Genomic DNA, 20,120 nt, shown 5'->3' with positions numbered 1-20,120 from the left:
AACAACAAAAACAGTTCTCTGATGAACTGCCTTATCAAAGGGTTAGGCAAGTGCCAGTACTAGCAGAGCAGCAGACGTGGGAGTGGACAAGACCAGGGCAATGCCAGCACAGCCTATCTGAAACTGTAGTACAATGACCACCTCAAGGGAACAACTTGGCACCTGAGGGTGGAAGTGCCCAACACTTGCAGGAATCATGTGCCCTGCACAAAGCTTTCTACCAAATCTGTACTTGTATCTGCTCACATCCGCAAAGACAGCAGATGAAACAACACAGGGTTATGCCCCCCTCGTTCCTTCCTATTGGAGGGAAGGAAGGAGGGATTTATCCTCACAATTCCTTACCTGGTTTGACCATTGTATTGTACTATACTATGTTAAAACATTAAATAAAAAAAAAAACACAACTAAAAAAAATATTTAGAAACACTGCTTCATTCACGTGGGCATAAGTTGAATCTTCTCTAACTCCCTATCTATGAGAAGTCTAGATCATCTTTATAGCACTACTACTCAGCTTTCCTCCACCTAGCAGTCATAACTCTACACAGGTGACATCATGGTGGATGATATACAAGTGACTAATGTAAGAAATATAGTTATAAAGAGTTCAAGTGAATGAACAGACTTCTTCCTTAGCATGGACATTTAACTGTTGTGCCCTCAACTCCTTCTGGACCAATTTGTGCCAAGGGTTGATCTTCCAAGCATTTCCCTACACCAAGCAGCTTCTGACCTCCTCATGGGACCCATTCTGTTCATCCTCACATTCAACCACCTGAGGTGTTGCACTGTTACCACAATGCAGGCATACTGCACCATGCAGGTAAGGAAAGGCAAGACGAGGATGATACAAAATAAACATTTTTGCATGTGCCCAAGAAGGATAGAAGACTCCAAATCCTCCAAATCCCCCTTCAGCTTTGCCAATCACTTGGTTTTGAAAGCTGTGTCTATAAGGGTCTATAAGCAAGCAGGTTTCTAGAAATATTTTCTGACTGGATTTTCTTCAAGCTTTACTCAACATAATGTGCAATAAGCACATTAGCTCTACCTATTTATGCAGTGCTAGCAAAAAATGACTATATCCTGCCAAAACTGCTGTCCTCTTGAGGCTGACAAATTCTACCCAACCTTCTTCCCTGGGAGCGTGCAGCATGTCCTTACTCACAAATGCTACAACTTCAAGAAAAGGCAAAGCTGTCTCCTTCAAATGTTCATCTTTTAACTTCACGGCAATGTTTCTCTTTGCTGCAGTTCTCTGTGCCATTTACACTTTTATTCTTACCAAGGTCCCTTCTTACAATGCCTACAAGCACACAGTTTCACCTTCATCTTCAATAAGTCTCTTAAGCCTCAAAGACTAGAGATTATTAATACAATGGTGTATTTTTGCACTTCAAGTTATGCTATGCAACAAAACCCATTTTAAAACAAAACCCTTCAGTTTGACGCTCAAGCTTGAAATGAAGTGACATTTAGGCTTTGATCCTCAATCCAAATTCACAAGTCATCTTTGGAGTTGGTTCTAAAGTGATCAAGGACCAATCTCCAAGTCAATTTTAAACAGGACCCAAATTGCCAGTCTTGCATTAAGATCTGCTCTGTAGAGATCAACACTGTATGAATTGACATAAACTCAAACTCTTTCCCGAAATCTTTTTACAGACAGATCACCTGAAAAGGTTTCCACATAAATTCCAGTTAAGATTTGGCTTAACTAGAACTCCAAGCTTCAGACTTGGCTCTTGGATGTCATACAGTCTTACAAAATTGAAGAGACATGCTATTAACAAGACATGGGAGAATTTTGTTGATACTACATGAAGATAAACAAGAAGCATTTGTTTTTCACATCTGCGACACATCCATTTTCTTTGTTTGCCTCCCTTCAAGACAACAGAACTGGCAACTCCAGTAGCCTGCATCTTATTTCTAGCATTGTAATAGTCACTGGCAAAGCAAAGTAGCATGATTACCTATGCTACTGCTGTTCTACAGCAGTGTTATAAAGATCAAAATAATAATGCTAAACAAATTTCACTTTTCAGTCAGTCCTGCTACAAGGCTCCTAAGAAACTCTCCTCTAGCTTCCAAGTCTTTCCTGTCATTCTGCCTTTGAATGCAAATCTGACTGTTCTTTAATATTATTGTTCATCTGGGACAGTTCTCTCAACCGGTCTGTTGTGTGTCACTACAAATCCTTGCACCATCACAGCCCAGGAAGCGTAGAAGTGCTTTTCGCAGGACAGTGCCAGCTCTGGGACACAACTAATAGCAGCTGAAAATTTACAGTAGAACATAAGTAATTATTTATACTTTCTAGTCCCCTGCACAGGTGGAAGTGTCTTCCCTAGGATATTGCTGCCGAATAATATATTTCAGTAAAAAGAAAAGGGAAAAGCAGTCAAGCACGGGCTAGAAAATATACCCAAAATCTGCAACTGCTGACAGAAGTAACCAGCGGTGACACACAAACAGTAACAATATTAATGAATGATGCACTCACTGCAAAATGCATTATCTATCATTAGAAAGTGGCATATTATACTTAATTGTTCATAACACAAGGTTAATAAATTCCTGTCAGAATGGAATTGAAAGTGATACATAATTGAGAATTGGAGGAACTTGTTCTTACAACTGGAGATAAGCAAATTTAAACTGCTCTCACTTGTGTGTGTTACCTCCCAGTTTAATTAGAAGCATTTGCTAACAATGATAACCCACCACTATGATGGGGACCAGTAGAGCGAAAAACATCCGACTGACAGGCAACACTGCAAAGAGAGTATTCAATTGTTAATTAATTAACCAGGATATACAGCAAAAGGATAAAAACACAAATTATAATTTAACTTCTCAGTTTACTACTCCAGCACACCCATGGAGCAGTACTATTCCAACACAGTGCAATCTGCTGCTACTTAGGCTGATTCTTCCTGGCTGAACCCACATGCGGATTTGGGTTCTCTTCTGCCCATTCCCTCAGGACAAAAATCCTCTCCCTCCAAAGGAACCTACTGCACAGCCAACAATGAGGAAGTACCAAGTGACTGCTCTGCCAACTCCCCTTTCCTCCCCTCAGAAAAAGGATTCTCTTGCCTTGACATCAAGTTGCGAGCCATGGGCCAGCACGCTTTCTATGTGCATCCACAGGTTCCAGTGGTGTGCGGGCTTCCTATGGCATCCACACATGTTCTTTATTTAATGAAAGCATTTCTATTATTAGATTCTATAATCTCTTTTTAATTATACTTAAATTCTGACTCAAAAGACTCCCTGGTCACATTTTTCTCCTCGGTACTAATACTCACTAATGGGAGTACTTAAAAATCCCACATTTTTAAAGCACGAGCTAAAAAGCCAATTAGGCATGGGCTTTGATCAGATTTTGCCTGCTCGATCCAGCTCGGGAAGCATACCAACATTAACTGTTAAGAATGGCCCAGTGTGGAGCAGCATGCAGGCAAGGACGCTCTGTCCGTGCATGCTGGTGTAGTCTGCCTGCCAGGACCACCAGAGCCAGCAGCCTTGGCAAAGGCAGGCAGCAGGTTCAGGGAGAAGAGGAAGCAATGAAAGCCATGACCTTCAGCATACACGTACATCATCAGCTAACACTGATAGGGACTGCACACATGCAGAGCAAGTCCTGCCCCTCTATGGACACCTGACAGGATATGTGCATCCATTAGCAGAATGTAACTAGTTCTCCTCTGAATAAATATGTGATTGAACAGATTCCCCTAGTAGGGACTCCCTCCTCTAACAGAAACAGGATCAGATTATCTACACACACACTCCACCAACCTTTTATCCTCTTATTTCCATCTCTTCCCAAACCATCAACTTAAAAATTGTAACAATAATGCAAATCCCAGGACTACACCAGATGTGGTTCTTGTCATCTAAAGGATAACCAGCTTTGCTTCTGTAGGTCTAAAGCAGCAGCCGCTTGGCAGGCTAGTGTTAACCCTGGCTTTAACAGCTAAGGGTCTCAACACTGTGTTTCAAGACAAGGTCACTCATACTCCTCCCCCCCCCCTCAAAGGATCTTAGTATTTAGGAGCCTAAATTGGGAGAGTCTAAAAGCAAAGATTAGCCATAATGCTTTACCCTTGCATGAAACACAAAACTCTGATGATCATGACAGGGGAAATAATTTGCACAACAAATTTTTCTCATTGCTCATGTCCATCTTTAGGCTCCTCTGCACTACAAAGCCATTTCTGATGCCCTTTAGAAGAGCTGTTCTCAAAAGGTGTGGAKTCAGCAGATCATAAAAACAGATCAACTAGCAAACCTCCTGTCAGGGCCCTGAGGGCACCAGTGGGCCTTAAGTGTCCCAAACAGCCTCACCCAGGACCCACAGAGACACCCTCTTGCCTACAGGACATTGAAGCTCAAGGCAAGGGGTCCAYTGAAGCTCAAGGCTAGGCACCCAGCCCTGACCTGAGCTACACTATGGACAGCTCTGTGTCCTGCCCTTTCTCCTGATGTCCAGACTTCCCAGCTGGTCATCTTAGATGGAACTCAGACCCATGTAATGGGCAGACCTGTCTCCTAGGTGGACCTCTGACTCATGTTATAGATAGCCTTGTCTCCAGTCATGCCTCCAGCCCTATCTCCTGCCGAGTCTGGGTCTATCCAGGGAATCTCCCCAACTTTTTACCTCATCCTACCTGGGACCATGGCCAGAACCTGTCACTGCCCTGCTCAAGTGCTGTGGGATGGCTCCCTGTCAGTGAGGGCACCACCTGTGCTGGGGTCACCCTTGGCTCCCAGCTTGTCCTCCTTAATGGGACAGCCCTGCTCCTGCTGCTCCCTGACACACGTATTCCCCCATATCAAAAGGGATAGACAGAACAGAAGCTGCAGCAAAAATGATTTGTATAAAAAGCTAGTGGGGAAAACACACTGAGACATCTGATCAGGAAGTTGAAAACCTTGTGGAGCCAAGCAATTATAAGAAGCAGAAAATAAGGCACTTTGCTGTGTGATTAAACCATAGGCATAAATCATTAACACAGCACAAGGCAGTTTCCATATACCCATTCACCTGGGGTCCATTCAACCTAATAAGCTTGGAGCATATTACTCCACAACCACATCTTTGGGCAATGTCAGCAGAACTGGGATGGGCAACCTGCCAGAGGAAAGATAGCGCTGGTGATGTGGGCTCAATTCTCTGCTCCACCAATAGCTTCCTGTACAGTTGTGGACAAGTTGCTAGGAACAAGATTAATTCTGCTGCTTTTTAATTCTGCCATTTGACTGTATCTTAGTTCCCCAACAAAGGGGATTATCCATAGAAGAGACTTAGCACTGTGTCCAAGAACAGGTTGGGGTACCTCTCACTCCCTGAGCCAAACCTTGTGTGCCCACATGTCCATACCAGTAGCTTAGCCTAATGCCCTTCAGGAAAGGCTATCTGCCTATTCCAGGAAGGAGCCCAGCTGACCAGCTTACTTAACATGAGCACCTTGGCAGTATGAGATACCTACTCCAGTAGCAGCAGAAATACAAGCTTTCACTTCATCCACACATTGGAGCTCACATGAAGCCCATATCTGCCCACAAGCCTACTTCAAAACAGTTCAGACGGGAAGTGATAGCTGGGATCAAATACAGACTCACATTTGACTTTGAACAGACCTGCCAGAACTAGCAGTTTTGGTGGCCAGCTACTGCTTTCAGCAGTAACTTGCTTTCCTGTTGTGTGGGGGACTAGCCTGCCTACATTGAGAGCTGCTCAGGTTCCAAACAGCTCAATTACATGCATTGGTGTTGCACATCAGATTCTTGCAGCACACGTTCAAGTTTAGGTCTGCTCAGTGCCACCACAGGTCTCTGATTAAGCAGAGGCACAAAGTGCCCTGGTGCTGCAGAACAGCAAGGACAGATTAAAGCAAAGGAGGAACTGCCCTCTTCCTCCTGCCAGCTAATAGCTGTGGTCCATTCGAAAGTGGACTCTGACCTTTGCACCCTCTGYTCTAGACAAAACTCTTTAGCAAGGGGCCTCAGGCATACTTTAGCCAAAGGTGTAAAAACACGGGCACTGGACCTTTAGATCATTCATTTACAGCATGAAGTTCCTGCAGCTGCATCACTTGCCTACAAGAAAAAGCATCCGGAGACATATTAAGGTCTTAAGTGCTCAATTTGCAATTTTGACCTCTCAACTTTGTATCGTAGTGACAGATTATTGGCAACCCAGGAAGACAAAACTTCCTTCCTTCCTGGGGTCAGGCTCTTCTCCCTAAAGATCTCCTTATAACAGGGATGAAGAAAGCACCAAGTAAAATACAATCCAACTCTTACTCCTTGAAGCTGACAATGTCTTTGCTTGTTAAAAAAAATGGCAAACCCACTTGCCAAAGGGCACTGGAACAGATGGGAACTGGAAGGGCTGCTACATAAATTAAACACATAAACACTGGTTGTCTGCACAAAAATCAGCTCCTTTAATTTCCACACATGTGGTATTTGATGTGGCTGTAGTGCCGTTTCTACATGCCTTTGCTTCAGGATGACAGGTTTACATTTTTCCAGTTTGCTACATAACTACATAGCACTTAAAACTGCCTACAGCTAGAAAAGATGACAAACGTGAGACAACCCTGATATTTTCAGCAAGGAAGGTAAAGATTTAAAACTTTTTGTCATCTGTAATTGGAAATTTAAAGTAGCCCCTGTCCTGAACAGGAAAATACAGATGCAGTGTGCTGGCAATTCTGTATCATCCACAACTCAGGACAGTCAAAGGCAGGTTTGTTTTTTAATTTAACACAAAACTAATCTCCAGCTGACAGAGGAATGAGAAGAAACTCATATCCCAGAATTTCACACAAACACCTCCTTCTGGGCAAACTACTTCCCATGAAGATGTCCTGCTCTCTTCTCTGAGGTGCTTCATGTCACCATCAGGGAACTGAGCAGCTCAGCACAGAGCCTCAGCAAAACCCTCCACTCACATAGATCACCCATCACAGCCTGACACAAAGGTACATTTTTGACTGTAATTACAGTACTTGACTATGTCAGGGTGCCATGAGGGCTGGGAGCCACACAAGGCCAGCAGAGCAGGGCCTCATAACCAGGGCCTGTCCCACTGCCCCACAAGGGAGCAGGGCAGCCAGGGACAGCCCCAGTCCTGGGCATCAGGCCCCTCCGTGGGGACAGGGACAGGCCAAGGCTGGGCTGGGCAGTTGCCCATGGCTCAGGGTTAGGGGCCCATGGCCACACGAGGGCAGGAGATCGGCACCACTGCAGCATTGTAGGACAGGGACTGATGGCCCCAGGCTGAGCTGGACCACCTGGTAGTGCCCACAGGACCCTGACAGACTATAAGAGGGGACAGAAGCTTATGGGTCAGTAGGGGAGGGAAAAATACAGGATTCATAGGTGTCTTGCAGCACTGAGCACAGTCTAGGTGTTCAAAGTGCCTCACTGCAGTTCACAAGCTATAGCTGTCGTCCTGTGCATATACACCTGTGGGAGAATCAATCACATGTTTAGCATGACAAGAAGTTTTTTCGCATATGTTCGCAAGATTGAGACAAAAAAAGTTCCTTTCAAACACATTAAGAACTGAGCTTTATCAATAATCAGGTTCCCTACCTTGAACAGCTTTAGATGAAGCATTACTTCTGATGCTCCAGACCTCCGCAGGAACTGAATAAGCAAGGTGCTAGATTTAAAGGTGAGGCCTTTTCAAGCAGTAGCAAACACATCCAAAACATGCTATACCACAGATTTCTGTTTCTAGGAACAAACACCAGCACTGTCCTGCAGCCATCACAGACAACGTGCACCAGAGGCAGGTCTGAAGGGCAGCACAGGTACATCAGTCAGCAGTCCCAACCCTTCATATGTTTCACTGACACTGCCCTTTTGCAACAAGCAAGAGCAACCTTGAGGGGAACCTTGTCCTTAAAGTGTAGTAAAAGGAGAACAAGTAAAGCACAGGGACTTTGATATAAATCTGCAACTGGAATTATATTTTAATTTACAGATAAATTAAAGGTTAATCACAGGCACGCGAGTTAAAAAAACCAGGAAAGTACAATCAATCACTCAAGTCAGCCCTGATGAACACTTAAGAGGTTTGCTGACAGAGGAAGGCCACAGAAAGGGTATGGTTTTGTTGTGTGTGCTGTTTAAAAAACAAACAACCCCCCTCCACACACGCACACACTTGGATTTGGTGGCAAGAGCCCTTAACAGACTTGAGCACAAAGCAAAAGAAGGGGGGAGAGGCAGGCCTTTTCATCAGCTATTCTGATCAGTCCAGTAAGTGTTTTACTGGCAGCAGCTGTCCAAGCACAACATTACCTACAGTAAGACAGGCTTGCTGTTCCAGCAAAGAGACTTCTAAGCCGAGGCATGGCCTCCCTCTCAATATTCCTACAACCAAACCATAAAATGACATCTCAGTAGACATTCATGTAACAGCATTGCCAAGACACTTTCACCAAAAAGACCACTTTTCTGTGTTAAACACTGCCTAGAGAATAACCTTTCCAGAGCAGGGAAAAGACTAATACAGACAAGCAGAGGATGTCTGACTAAACAGGACCTTGAATCAGGACTCAGAAAACCTGGAGCAAAACTCATGGTTCTGAGGCAGGAACCTTGCACAGGAGAGCTCTACAAAAGGAGCTTTTGAAGCCCCACGTATCTGCAACGAGAGGATTTTCCTGGYAGGAGCACCAGGAAGGACACACAACTGCCCCCAGCAGGCACCCTCACAAGTCTAGACTGTGCTTGGATGGGACTGCAGTGGTGTCCCTTGGGCTGAGTCTTGGGACCTTAGCTGTGCCCAACATCTAATTTGTGCTATAGTCCACTCCAAACCTAAAGGAGACAGGGAGACTGCAGCCCTCAATTTAAACAAGCATCAGACTCCACAAAAACACTCCACCCTCAAGTTTTAGTCCTAGATGTGCCACTAGCCTGCTGGAACACCATTAACTAAGCCCCTCCCCACATACCCTTCCCACTCATGTCTCAGTTCCCCTCACTATATCGTGAAGAAGAAAGTATGGGCCTACTTCATGAAACATTTGTAATTGTAATACTTTGTTTCATCAGAAGGTTTAAAGAAGTAGATTTGGGTCCAAATCCTCAAAGATTTCCAAAAATACTGCTGCTAATTGTTGCTCCCTGCTAAGAAAACAATATCAYACAAATGATAGCTGGTGCTGATGAAAGCAGTCCATCACAGCAGATGCAAGGAAAAGCACAGACTGGACATTAATTAATATATGACATACATTGCTTCACACATGGCAGTGCTGCTGGGCTTCCACAATGCTGGAGAAATACTCTAAGCATAAACTATTCCGGCAGGGTAAAATTGTTCAGGTACAACCCAATGACAAGAGAACAAGAGATCCCCTCACAGTTGGAAAGGGAGCATTAAACAAATCACATTTGGTCTGTTTTGACATCAGATCCTAATGAATGTAGAAACAAGCAAAAGGCCTAAAGAGCACAAAGAAAAACAAAACAAGGGGAAAAAGTCAATGTAAAGATTGGCAATGGGAAACAACCCAAGCTAGTTTGGGCAAGCAAGAATTACAGCCTGTTTCCCTTGGTGCCCAACCACACAGAAGGGAATGAGACACATTTCTATTTGCACAAAGAGTTCTCACAGTAACATGTTACCACCCTGGCTATAGCACTCTTGAGATAGATGAGGCTGCGAGTCACTTGCATTACAACAATGTATAGACTTTGTGCTCTACTAATCATTTAGAAACAATGGCCTTGTGTATATTTTTGTTTTGCTAACTGTCCTGGCACCCACTGCAAAATTCTTCTTTGTCTACTCTGAAACATTATAGGAAAAGTATTCAGGAAACAGGCAAGAGAATGTGGAAAGACTCACTAGAAAAACTGATGTGTTTGGGGGTAGGGGGAACTGGATCAAGACTGCCAAATATGAACTTGATTTTAATTAAGTCGTGTCTGCCTTCCATTATCCATTTCAGCTCATTTAGTATCTCAAAAGAATTTTAAATAGTTAATAGTTCCAGAAGCCCCAACTTTTTTCAATTTTTTCTTTAATTCAATTACACTTTTGCTGTCATGTCAGAAATATTAATAGCCTTTTCTGCGTGGGATAGTGAAGTTCTACAGCAGGACCAGTACACTTCAATAACATTGATAGCCTGCATGCTAACAGTTACATATAAWTAATCTGCCAATGTTATTTTCACTGAAACTAATGAAAAAAGACAGTACACTTTTCAATACTTCAAGCATGTACCCCTGTGGGGAAAAAAAAACAAACTATCTTTCACTTGTGCAGAAATACTCTAGGTACGACAAACAAGTGAGAAAGAATAGAAAAGCAAAGCTGTTGCTCAGTCATGTTCTGTAAGAGGACACTGAGGGACAAATTCTGCTCTGGTTATAGCAGCTTTGATCCAGAATCAACCTACCCAGCTCAATGATGCCAAGCCAGACTTACATGGCTAAAACAGTTCAGAGGTCCCCTCAAGCCTCTGATACAATGTTCCTACCACCACAGGAGAAGCGTGCCCTGTATGCAGTTCAGAAAGCTTCTGTTCTGGTGTAGCAGACCTGACCCAGTGCTTGCTAAAAATCAAGTGAAAAGCAACTATTGACTTCTCCAGATCACACAATCACACAGACCTCATACAATCAACATACACAAACCACTCATCAGTATACTTCTCTCAGAAAAAGTCATAAAATCTCATGGCTTGCCCAGAAGAAAAACCAAACCTAACAGCCTAGCAGGCAGCTGTGGTCATATTTGAGCTTCCCCAAACTTGCCACAAGAGACCACCTAGTCTCATCTGGGAAGAGAAAAAAAGATGGAGAAGCAGAGATCAGCAGGCATGGGCCACGTGATTGCTAGCACGACAGCAGCAGGAACTTTGCATAAGGTCCAGCTGACTATTCCTGCTCCCACCAACAATTACTAACCCAAGAGAGCGGGACACAGCAACACTTAAGCGGCAGTGTACGTGTGTCAATAGCCACCCTGATTCTGTGATATATTTGTCCCACTTAGTTATGTCAACTTCACAATGATGTGCACGCAAACACAACTAAGATAAAATGTTTACCCCATCCGGCAAATCAAATTTATTTTAGAAGTTAATCAATACCAAAATGCTTAACCAGCAGAAGCTTTATCAATTTTATACTTATGACCCCAACTGACAGATTTTATTAATCACTAACTGTTTAAAAAGTGTTATTTGCCTCCCCCTCAGTTATTAATTCTCCTCTCTCACTTCCAACAAGGGCTGTTACAGCACAACTTTCTAGAAGGACACATTCGATCCCTGGTACTACGGTATGGGTGTAGAACACGCTATTCCATGTCAGGTCGCTTAAGATAACACAGACAGAGAGTTGTCCTGCCCGCATACCAACCAGCCTTAAAGCACAATAATGCAAACAGTCTTTAAAAGGATTTTAACTACCTGAAGCTCTTTGTTCTAAGATAAGGTATTACTGTAAAGATTATCCATGAGATCCAATTACAACCACTGTATTAATTATATCTCTACCTTTCCTAATCCAAAAATCCCTGCAAGTTATCCATTTCAAGTTTTTTGACCCCATTATAAAGTCATTTATTAGCCAAAAAGTGTGGAAACAACTAGCTACAAAGTATGCCATCTGTTAAGGGAATTCAGAAAGCATTACTCTGAGGGTCATGAAAACCACAATTTTTATTATTTACAAAACATTTTGAACTCTTATAAAAGAGATTCTTATAAAAAGAATTAAAAAAATACTGGCAAAAAAAGAAAAAGAACAGAAAAAGAACATAGTTCTCTGCTTTGTATGGAGTACAATGTGTTTGAGAGGTGGACTGAAACCTAACAGAGCCTTTTATTCCTTGTATGGACTCCGCAACTAAAAGTCATCATGTCCCACAGCCCAGTCAAGTGACATAAAAAGACACAATCTTTTGATATTAAGATTACCAAGGACAGCATCTTTCAGCCTGAGACAACGACAGCCAGCCTGTGTACAAGGTTCAAAGCGGCAGCAGTTCCTTTACAGAACAAGCACGACTGAGAAAGACCATCTCCTCCTCTTTCACATACTACAGGAGAGAGCAAGGATCCCGATCTTGCAAAAGCACATGCAGATCACTTTACTCACACCCTTGAAGTCAAGGGTGCTTCTCATCATAAAGCTAAGAGCAGACAAGCGTTTATATGATTTGATTGTTTCACACCTGGAAATTCACCTTCAGAAAAAGAGTTCCTGTTCTTTCACATCTTAGTAAGAAAGAATTCATAAAAATCAATACTTCTCCCAAGCTGGTATTTCCAAATACCTGCATAAGTCAAGAAGTAATAGAGACAAGAAACAATTCCAAGTACATGTTTCAATCAGTAAAATAACAAAGGCACCTACATAAAACCCTAAGCACTTCTGGGATTTCTTCTAATAACAAAAGACCTCACACTCCTTACAAGAGCCATCTTGGGGGGGGGGGGGRGGGGGAAGGGTTTGCACTTCAGAAATCAATGCATTTGAGTTACCCAGGCCCTGAATTACAGAATTTGTAGGGGGAGGGAAGAGATGAGTGTGCACACTTTCCCCTCCTCTTTAAAGTCAACATATTACAAATGCTCATTTGCATCAGAAAAAGAAAACGAAGAGGATTTTTTCCCCCACAAAAAAATCAGATTCCCAATATAACCCTGATGTCAGTAAACATGTTATAATGACATTTCATTGTAAAGTTGCCGGTGGTAGCCAAATGATTTTTTTTTTTCTTTTTAAATCCTTCTGACACCTATGAGCTAAATATCAACACCTATTTAGCGCATCATTTCCGGTATGTAAAAGTAATTAATAAGACCAAAGCAAAGGTCTACTTTTATTGCCAACACTGGGCAAGGTGCAAAGAGCAACCAAAAAGAGTACATTAATTTAAAATAAAAGCAAATTGGATATTTAAATGTGAAGTACATGAGGTGTGGAAGTTTCTTTAATACAGTGAAACCTCCCTGGCTTATGCACACACGAAGTTTGCTTGCTGCAAATTATCAAATACTTATGCTGCACCTATTTATACCATGCTGTTTAATACCGTTCACAGAAATAAAGATGCTGTCATCCACTCCGGCTCTCCAAGACTCGCCAGCACAGAGCTTTTCACACTATTTAAATTCAACAGATGAACGGAGCAGGAAAAGCAAGCCAGCTTTCAAAGGCATACCTACAATCCATATTTCCTTTGGGAGGGGCTCACGGCCAGCCCCTGGGCCTGGGCTGGGCTATCACAGCAAGGACAGGAGGGAGGACAGACACCTCCATGGGATGGTCACCACCCTCTGGCGCAACAACACCACAGGATAGCGGGGAGGGGAGACAAAGTCTATCAGGGACCATTCAATGGTAGCCCATGACTAAAGTCAGATAGGAGGAAACGAATCTACTCTAGATGACATGGCCAACTACTAATTCCTTAATATGGAGCATGGGCAGAGGGCAAGCCCACTTTAACAGGCAATTGCTTCCACTTCAAAGCTGTGAAACTTCCTCAAGATGTTGGGAACTGATTTTACCAGTATGATGGCCACCACATTCATCAACCTGGCATTAAATGAAAAATGGGGGATAAGAACATTATGCAGAAGAAGCTATGCAGAGTACAAGTGTATACGCAGGAGAATTTTGATTTTTTTCTGAAACCTCAGTTCCAGGTGCCAAACAATTACATGAAAGGGGAACTCACTGTATCCTCCACTGATTACATTCACAAAATTGGAATCCAAGAAAATCCCACTGCTATCTAGAGGAATGAGTGAGAGATAATTAGGAGCTGAAATCTCTCATTGGTTCGCTATAGTCTCCGGTGGTCTCATCCTCTAGTTAGATGACGAGCTCTGTGCCAGGAACATCGCTTTGTTGTACGCAAGCATTCTGCCTACAACAAAAGGACATTATCCATAACTTGGTTACTGAAACACTAAGAGGAATTAACCAAACTCTATAGTTTGAATAGCTACTATAAAAGGCATATGGCTACTTCATATACAAACACCCAACACGCACAAGTTCCACAGGAACATTCAACGTAAATAAGAACGTGCTTTGAAATGTTATCATTGTAAAACAGTAGGTGGTTACTGAATCTAAATGACTCACCACAGACATCTCCATCTTTACCCCTGACACGTCAGGTCTGTACAAATACAAGTTTCTGAATTTAATTTCTTTTATGTGAAGGGAAGAGCTCCTGCTCTTTTCATGGATTTGAACTGGGTCCTTCAACTGTGCATCCACACTTGATTTTATGTATGTTGACACTTAAACAAGTCATACAAAGAATTCAGACATTTGCCTTGAACAATATGCACAACCTGCAAGAAAAGCCATCATACTCAAATACTTGTTCTGCCACCTCTGTTCTTAACTCCCTCAGGATTACCTTAGAGTTGATTCATAATACATATGCGTTGGCCCCAAATGCTTGAGAGGAAAAAAAAAACAATACTGTAACGACATTCACACAAGGACAACTGGAACAGCCTTGTCCAGCAGGATTTGATACAGTATGTCTGGCAACCGAGTCAAACAGAATACAGTCTTGGGAAAAGTAACATGGATCTAATTTCTTCCARTTCTCTGATCTGCTTTTAGAGTTACATGGTATGGTACAAGATAAACTACCTGTCACTCCTAAAAAGCTAAGGAAACAATTTAAGTATTCAGAAAATATGCCCACCCTACACAGACACAAAATTCACATGCTGGTTATACCTGATCAACCCTATAAATTTTTTCATTAAAAGCACTGTGCATTTCTGGCATGCACATATATATATATTATATATATAATTTATTTTATATAATATWTTTTTTTTTTCTATTGCTAAAGGAAAAAAAATCAAATGTGACCAGAATTTTTTTTATGTCTCTGGCAAAAAATTAGTCTTGAACCAAATCATGACAGTTTTACATCTGTGAATACAGAGCATTAATATTATGAAAATCAGCACACACTTCCCTGATATTTATTAAGGTGGGGGAGCACATTAAAAGTTTATAAAAACCTACTATGTGGAAATGGTAACTGTGGAGTAATAAACATTCTGACGATTTAAAATTTAATAGGAAGTTACTGTGGGCATTGCCAGGTAATTTTTGCTTGAATACACTCAGAAATAACAGGGTCTATTTTATTTCTTAAGATCAACTAGTGGTAGTTGCAAGAAGCTAGTCACACCGGCTGATACAGAAAAAGTTGCCCTTCTAACAAGTTTAATATTCACTAACCAGGACTTTCAGAAGATACAAACAGCAGTTTAACTCTCAACTTCGAGCATTCCCAGACTACTAGTACCTTGGAGAACAGGAACTGGAGCTTGGCAAGTTTGCTCACAGTGATGAGGCAGTCGCACAGAAATCAATGAAAAGCTTACAGGGACAGGGAGAGGGACAAAGGATTACAGCAAAGCCCCCTCACAAATCTGGTGGCTGTCAAGTGAACTCCATTTCTCAGTATCCCAAATAGAAAAATTTTAAATCAATATATGGGGTCTGTCAAAGAAATACTACTCAAGCACAGCTTTGCAAATCTCATTCCCCTTCATAAGCAGGGAACCAAGCATGGATCATGTTCAAGACGGGAGGCTACTGCATCAATTTTGGAACCAAATCTTCCATCAAAACCAATAGTGAGTTTGTCTTCAGACTTAAAGAAAAAATCCGAAGTGATCTGAGCTGTTCTGACATTTGAGCCTTCTCAAGATGTCAGCCTTCTGTAAGGAACAAGCAGCTATCAGTTGCACGGTGCTGCATGCATAACCGAGCATGTCATGGAGAGGAGGCCAGTCTAAGGATCTAACCTTTGTTAGCAGCAATAGCAGAACAGTAAAAAGAACAACCCACAGAGACAGGGAGATGAAAAATTGAGCAAAAACATTCAAGTCTGCAGTGGAGAAAACAGATTTAGAATAATCTAGTTCCATAAACTGGTTTCAGGTATAATAAAGATAATATTACTAATTCTACCTTTATGTGGGATCTTTCATCTTGAAGGATTCCCAACACCTTGCACATCCCTGGCCCCAGCCTAGCAGAGCAGCTCCTGCATACGCTTACTGACACTGAGACATTACTGTCCTACTCATAGCAGCTGGGATGGCTACGGAGGAGAGTAAGTAAGCCTGTGAAAGCGCAGGCAGGCTAAGGACTAGTAAGTGAACCGATTTCACAGGAAAGGCACTAGATACAACTATGATGGGCTGTCGTAAAACTAACACTGACCCACTGAACACAAATCCAGCAGCATGCAGCAACAACCAGGTTGCACTCTGTCCTGCAGGCAGTACACAGTGCAGGAGTAAAGCAAGGAAATACTCCAAGAAAAAAATCCTGGGGAAATCTCCATTCAGCTGTAATAAATACTGTAGAATGTTTTTGTGTGTTTGCCTGCTTCTTCTTCTCTTTTCAGAAGAGGCTAGACAGGCAACAGGAAGTCACACAGAAGTCTCCATGGCCACTTTGTCCCTCAGGAACAGAGAGTGAGCTGGCCAGCCCCAAACCCGCAGATCACACATAGGCTGCAAAGGCTAGGGCCACCTCGAGAATTTCTCTCTACAGTGTCCCTAGGCAGCAGAGAGCCACGCTGCTCAACTTCCCCTGCCGGCAACTTGTCGGGGAACCCTCACAGGAGATCTCTGCCAAAATGAATACAATGCAAGGTTGCGTTAACGAGACAGCATGCTTACCAGCAGCTTCCCAACAAAGAAAGAGTTCAGAGCCAAAAGTATAAAGCACCCAGTCCCCGCAACATGCTGGTATTTGAGCTACAACACGGCCAAGGCTTTAACTGTGGCATTTTTTTCCCCACACATGTATTTATCCCAAAGGATCAATCTGCTGGCAAGAATTTGTTTTTTAGTGTTCTAACAAGCAATCCCCATTCAGACCTTAGATGGGCACTTGCCATTTTATAACAGATGAAGAGCTGTTTTGTCCCTGAGGGGGTTTGGACTCATCCTTCAATTGCCTTCTAGCCTCTTCCACCTTTTCTGTATCACACCTAAAATTGCTTGGAAAGCTCCGTGGGCAGAGAACAAGTCTTCTAAAATTCACCAAGAGCACAACCGGCTGGAAAACAGGTGGTAGAGGTGGTGAAGAAATTACTAAATTTTGAATGAGGAGCTGACACTTCTTGCAGGGAACAGAAAATCTTATTTTCCATGCAAAAGGCTTGGATGGAAATTTTTCCACTAGTTCTGACTGCAAGGTGTCCTACCTTACAGAGTACTGTAAACTCCTAACAATAGTGACAGGTGGCAAGCCAGAGTGCAAGAAAAATACTGCTCCTTCCTGTAGCCTTCCTGAAATACATGCTCTAGAGCAGATCAGCTAAAATTCTAATCACTCCACAACACAAGGAGAACCAGCAAAGACCCTGAAAGCTCTTAATATCTGCAGTCCCCCCCATCGCCGTGCATCCTGCCCAGGGTGTGGTTCCACAGAAGTTGGATCTGCATTGAGAAAGGTTACCAGTGTGTCTTAGAATAAAGGTATTTACAGTCACCCAAAATGGTCTGCTCCCTGACATATACCATTAGTGAGTAAGCTTACCATCTCCCCCTCTCCTGCCCCTCCAGGGACTCCACCTCAGTCTACCATTTGCATAGCCACAAAGATGGCAATACATATAACCGGGTAATAGATACCCGGTGACAATGGCTGTTTGAGCTTTACAAGCTGCATGTAAATTGGATGATCACACCATGCATGTTTCTAGATTAGAGTTTTGACAGATTTCTAGCAGTTTCCATTACAGAAATAGCCCATTAAAAAAAAAAAAAAGCAGCATCTGTTATGATCGAAAAGATGCATTAGAGACAGACAGGTTCTGATCACATTTCTTTCTGGATCTACTCTACTTACACTAACAACCTAAATATGGGTCAAAAGGAAAATGGGTCTAGATTATCCTGCCAGTGATTTCACAGCATCACAGCCTCTTAAGAATTTATGGCAAATCCTTTCAATTGTATTGAAATCTCAGCCTATTTATAGTCTCACAATAGCATGAATATAAAGCAATAATCCTCAGTAGTTAGTTATAGAGCACATTCAGAATTCTTTGATGATGATTTTATATGTTCAAAAATTCACACTAAAATATTTAATCTGTCACCTACTGCATGCTGAGTTTGTGTTCCAGCAGTATAATTCATCTGAAACAAGAGGAAAAGAATAACTCTTGGCCAAATTTTCTGAATATGCATGCAAACTACATTGCTGTGGGATGTAACCAGTGAGAAAAGTAGTATTTTTTAAAAGAATTGGTTGCTTGTAACACAGTTTCATAATTTTGCAGAGCACCTTGAAGCCCCTAAATAAAGCCTTCACCAGGTCTGCTAAAGGCTGAGCACTCCTTATGAAGCTAGTGAGCATGGAGAACACAGCAGGCAAGAAAAAAAAATATGCTAATTTTTGCAAGGAGTTGGCAGGTACTAACACAGATGGGTACCATAAAAGAGCAGATTCATCAAGCAAATGGTACCAACTCTGGAGAAGCAGACAGCTGATAGAGAAATGCCGAACAGCATTTAGTCTTACCACAGAAGAGTAGGTCTACTGAATCCTAATGATATCAGTGTATAAGATAAAGGCTTGGCAACTCCAAAAACTTTAAGGAAGGTCATTTTTAACCAACTATAGTTTGGTAGCCACATCAAACAGGGAAGGAAAGACAGTCAAGCTGAATACGTGCTTCTTACTTAACTGGAATTCAGTTATTCGCCACCGCTGTGCCTGTGACCATGACACTCAAGAGCTGGCAAGAGCAATTTACAGGTACCGCTCAAAAGACTTGCGCGTACCCAGCAATCTGGCCACCCTCTTTGCCCCCTGCCACAGCTGGTCTACAAAGAGACTATCACTCCCTCTTACAAAAGTTGGCTCTCTGCTTTGCTATAAGATTCCTTTAATAAGGTACCGTAATTTTAGTTCCAACCTCATTTATCAGGAAGCAAGGGAAGGAAAGGGAAGGGAAAGGGGAAAGTATGGGGGGGGGGGGGAAAGAGACACAGATCAAAACTCTTAGTTTTTTGCCACGCTAGTAAGATTTGCAGCCCAGCTGCACGAAGTCCCACGAGCCGCCGCCGCTCCAGCAAACTTCCCAAACCTGCCTCCGCCGGGCTGCGCCGAGCCCAGCAGCACCCGCCGCGCCCGGGCAGGGGCTCCCGGCGGTGGCCCGCTGCCGGCGTCACGGGAAACATTTGCAGGAATTTGGGTTTTTTTTTTTTTGTTTGTTTTTTTTTTGGGGGGGGGGAAGAGTTGCCTCCCTCTCCTCCCCGAGAGGAGCAGCCGAGCCCCCCGCGCACCGGGGACCCGCACACGCGGCCAGAGCGCAGCGCTGCGCGGAAACCGCTGGGAGTCGGGAGTTACCTTAGAGCTCCCGTCCCGCTGCTAACACTAAAAACAATAATAAATAAATAAATAAATGTATAAATTAAAGGCAGACAGTCCCAAGCGCAGGCACCACGGCGGAGGCAGCGCTGCGCGCACGGCGGGGCCGGCAGCCCCGCTCGCCGCACCGGGCAGCGGCTCCCGGCTCCGGGCCCCCGGCGCGGGCGGGACAGGAGCGGGCGACGGTGGCCACCGCGCACCCCCTTCCTCGAGCGCATGAAATAAAGCCGGGAAAAAAAATAAAATAAAAAATAAGAACTCTCCTGCAGCGGGAAGTTTCCTGCGCGGGCCGGCGAGGAGCGAGGGACGCTCCTCCGGGGGGGCGGCCGCAGCCCGGTCCCCGAGAGCCGCGGGACGGGACGGGACAGACGAGAATCGCAGCGGAGACCCCGGCGGGAGCATCGGGGCCCGGCGGCGCCGCACCTGCGCCCCCGGGGCCGCCTGCCGGCCGGTTCGGCGCTGCCGCTGCCCGCGCCCCGACGCGGCGCGGCGAGCGGCGGGTCCCTACCTGGGTGCAACATACTTTGGAAATAGAAGATGACGAGGATGAAGGAGCCCACGGAAGTGACCAAGACCATCCTGCACACCCGGTTCATCCTCATTACTTCCAGCACCGCCGGCTTCATGGCTCTGCCACGGGGGAAGCAGGAAGGGCCCGCGGAGCGCGC

At 43.7% G+C, this 20,120-nt stretch overlaps 1 protein-coding gene across 3 annotated transcripts in view; it reads right to left on the bottom strand.

Moving 5' to 3' along the window:
• Positions 1-20,078, bottom strand: part of CHST11 (carbohydrate sulfotransferase 11) — a 178,088-nt gene extending 158,010 nt beyond the window's left edge. For 2 of the 3 annotated variants that reach the window (XM_026056831.1, XM_026056830.1), the window contains exon 1: positions 19,961-20,078. In XM_026056831.1, the coding sequence (XP_025912616.1) occupies positions 19,961-20,078 (118 nt within the window). The remainder of the gene's footprint in view (positions 1-19,960) is intronic. The other variant, XM_026056833.1, reaches the window with a different exon arrangement.
• Positions 20,079-20,120: the final 42 nt, after the last annotated feature.

This window comes from Apteryx rowi, unplaced genomic scaffold (genome assembly GCF_003343035.1).
Source record: "Apteryx rowi isolate R43461 unplaced genomic scaffold, aptRow1 scaffold_133, whole genome shotgun sequence".
NCBI lineage: Eukaryota > Metazoa > Chordata > Aves > Apterygiformes > Apterygidae > Apteryx > Apteryx rowi.
This window is presented reverse-complemented; position numbering and strand designations above follow the sequence as displayed.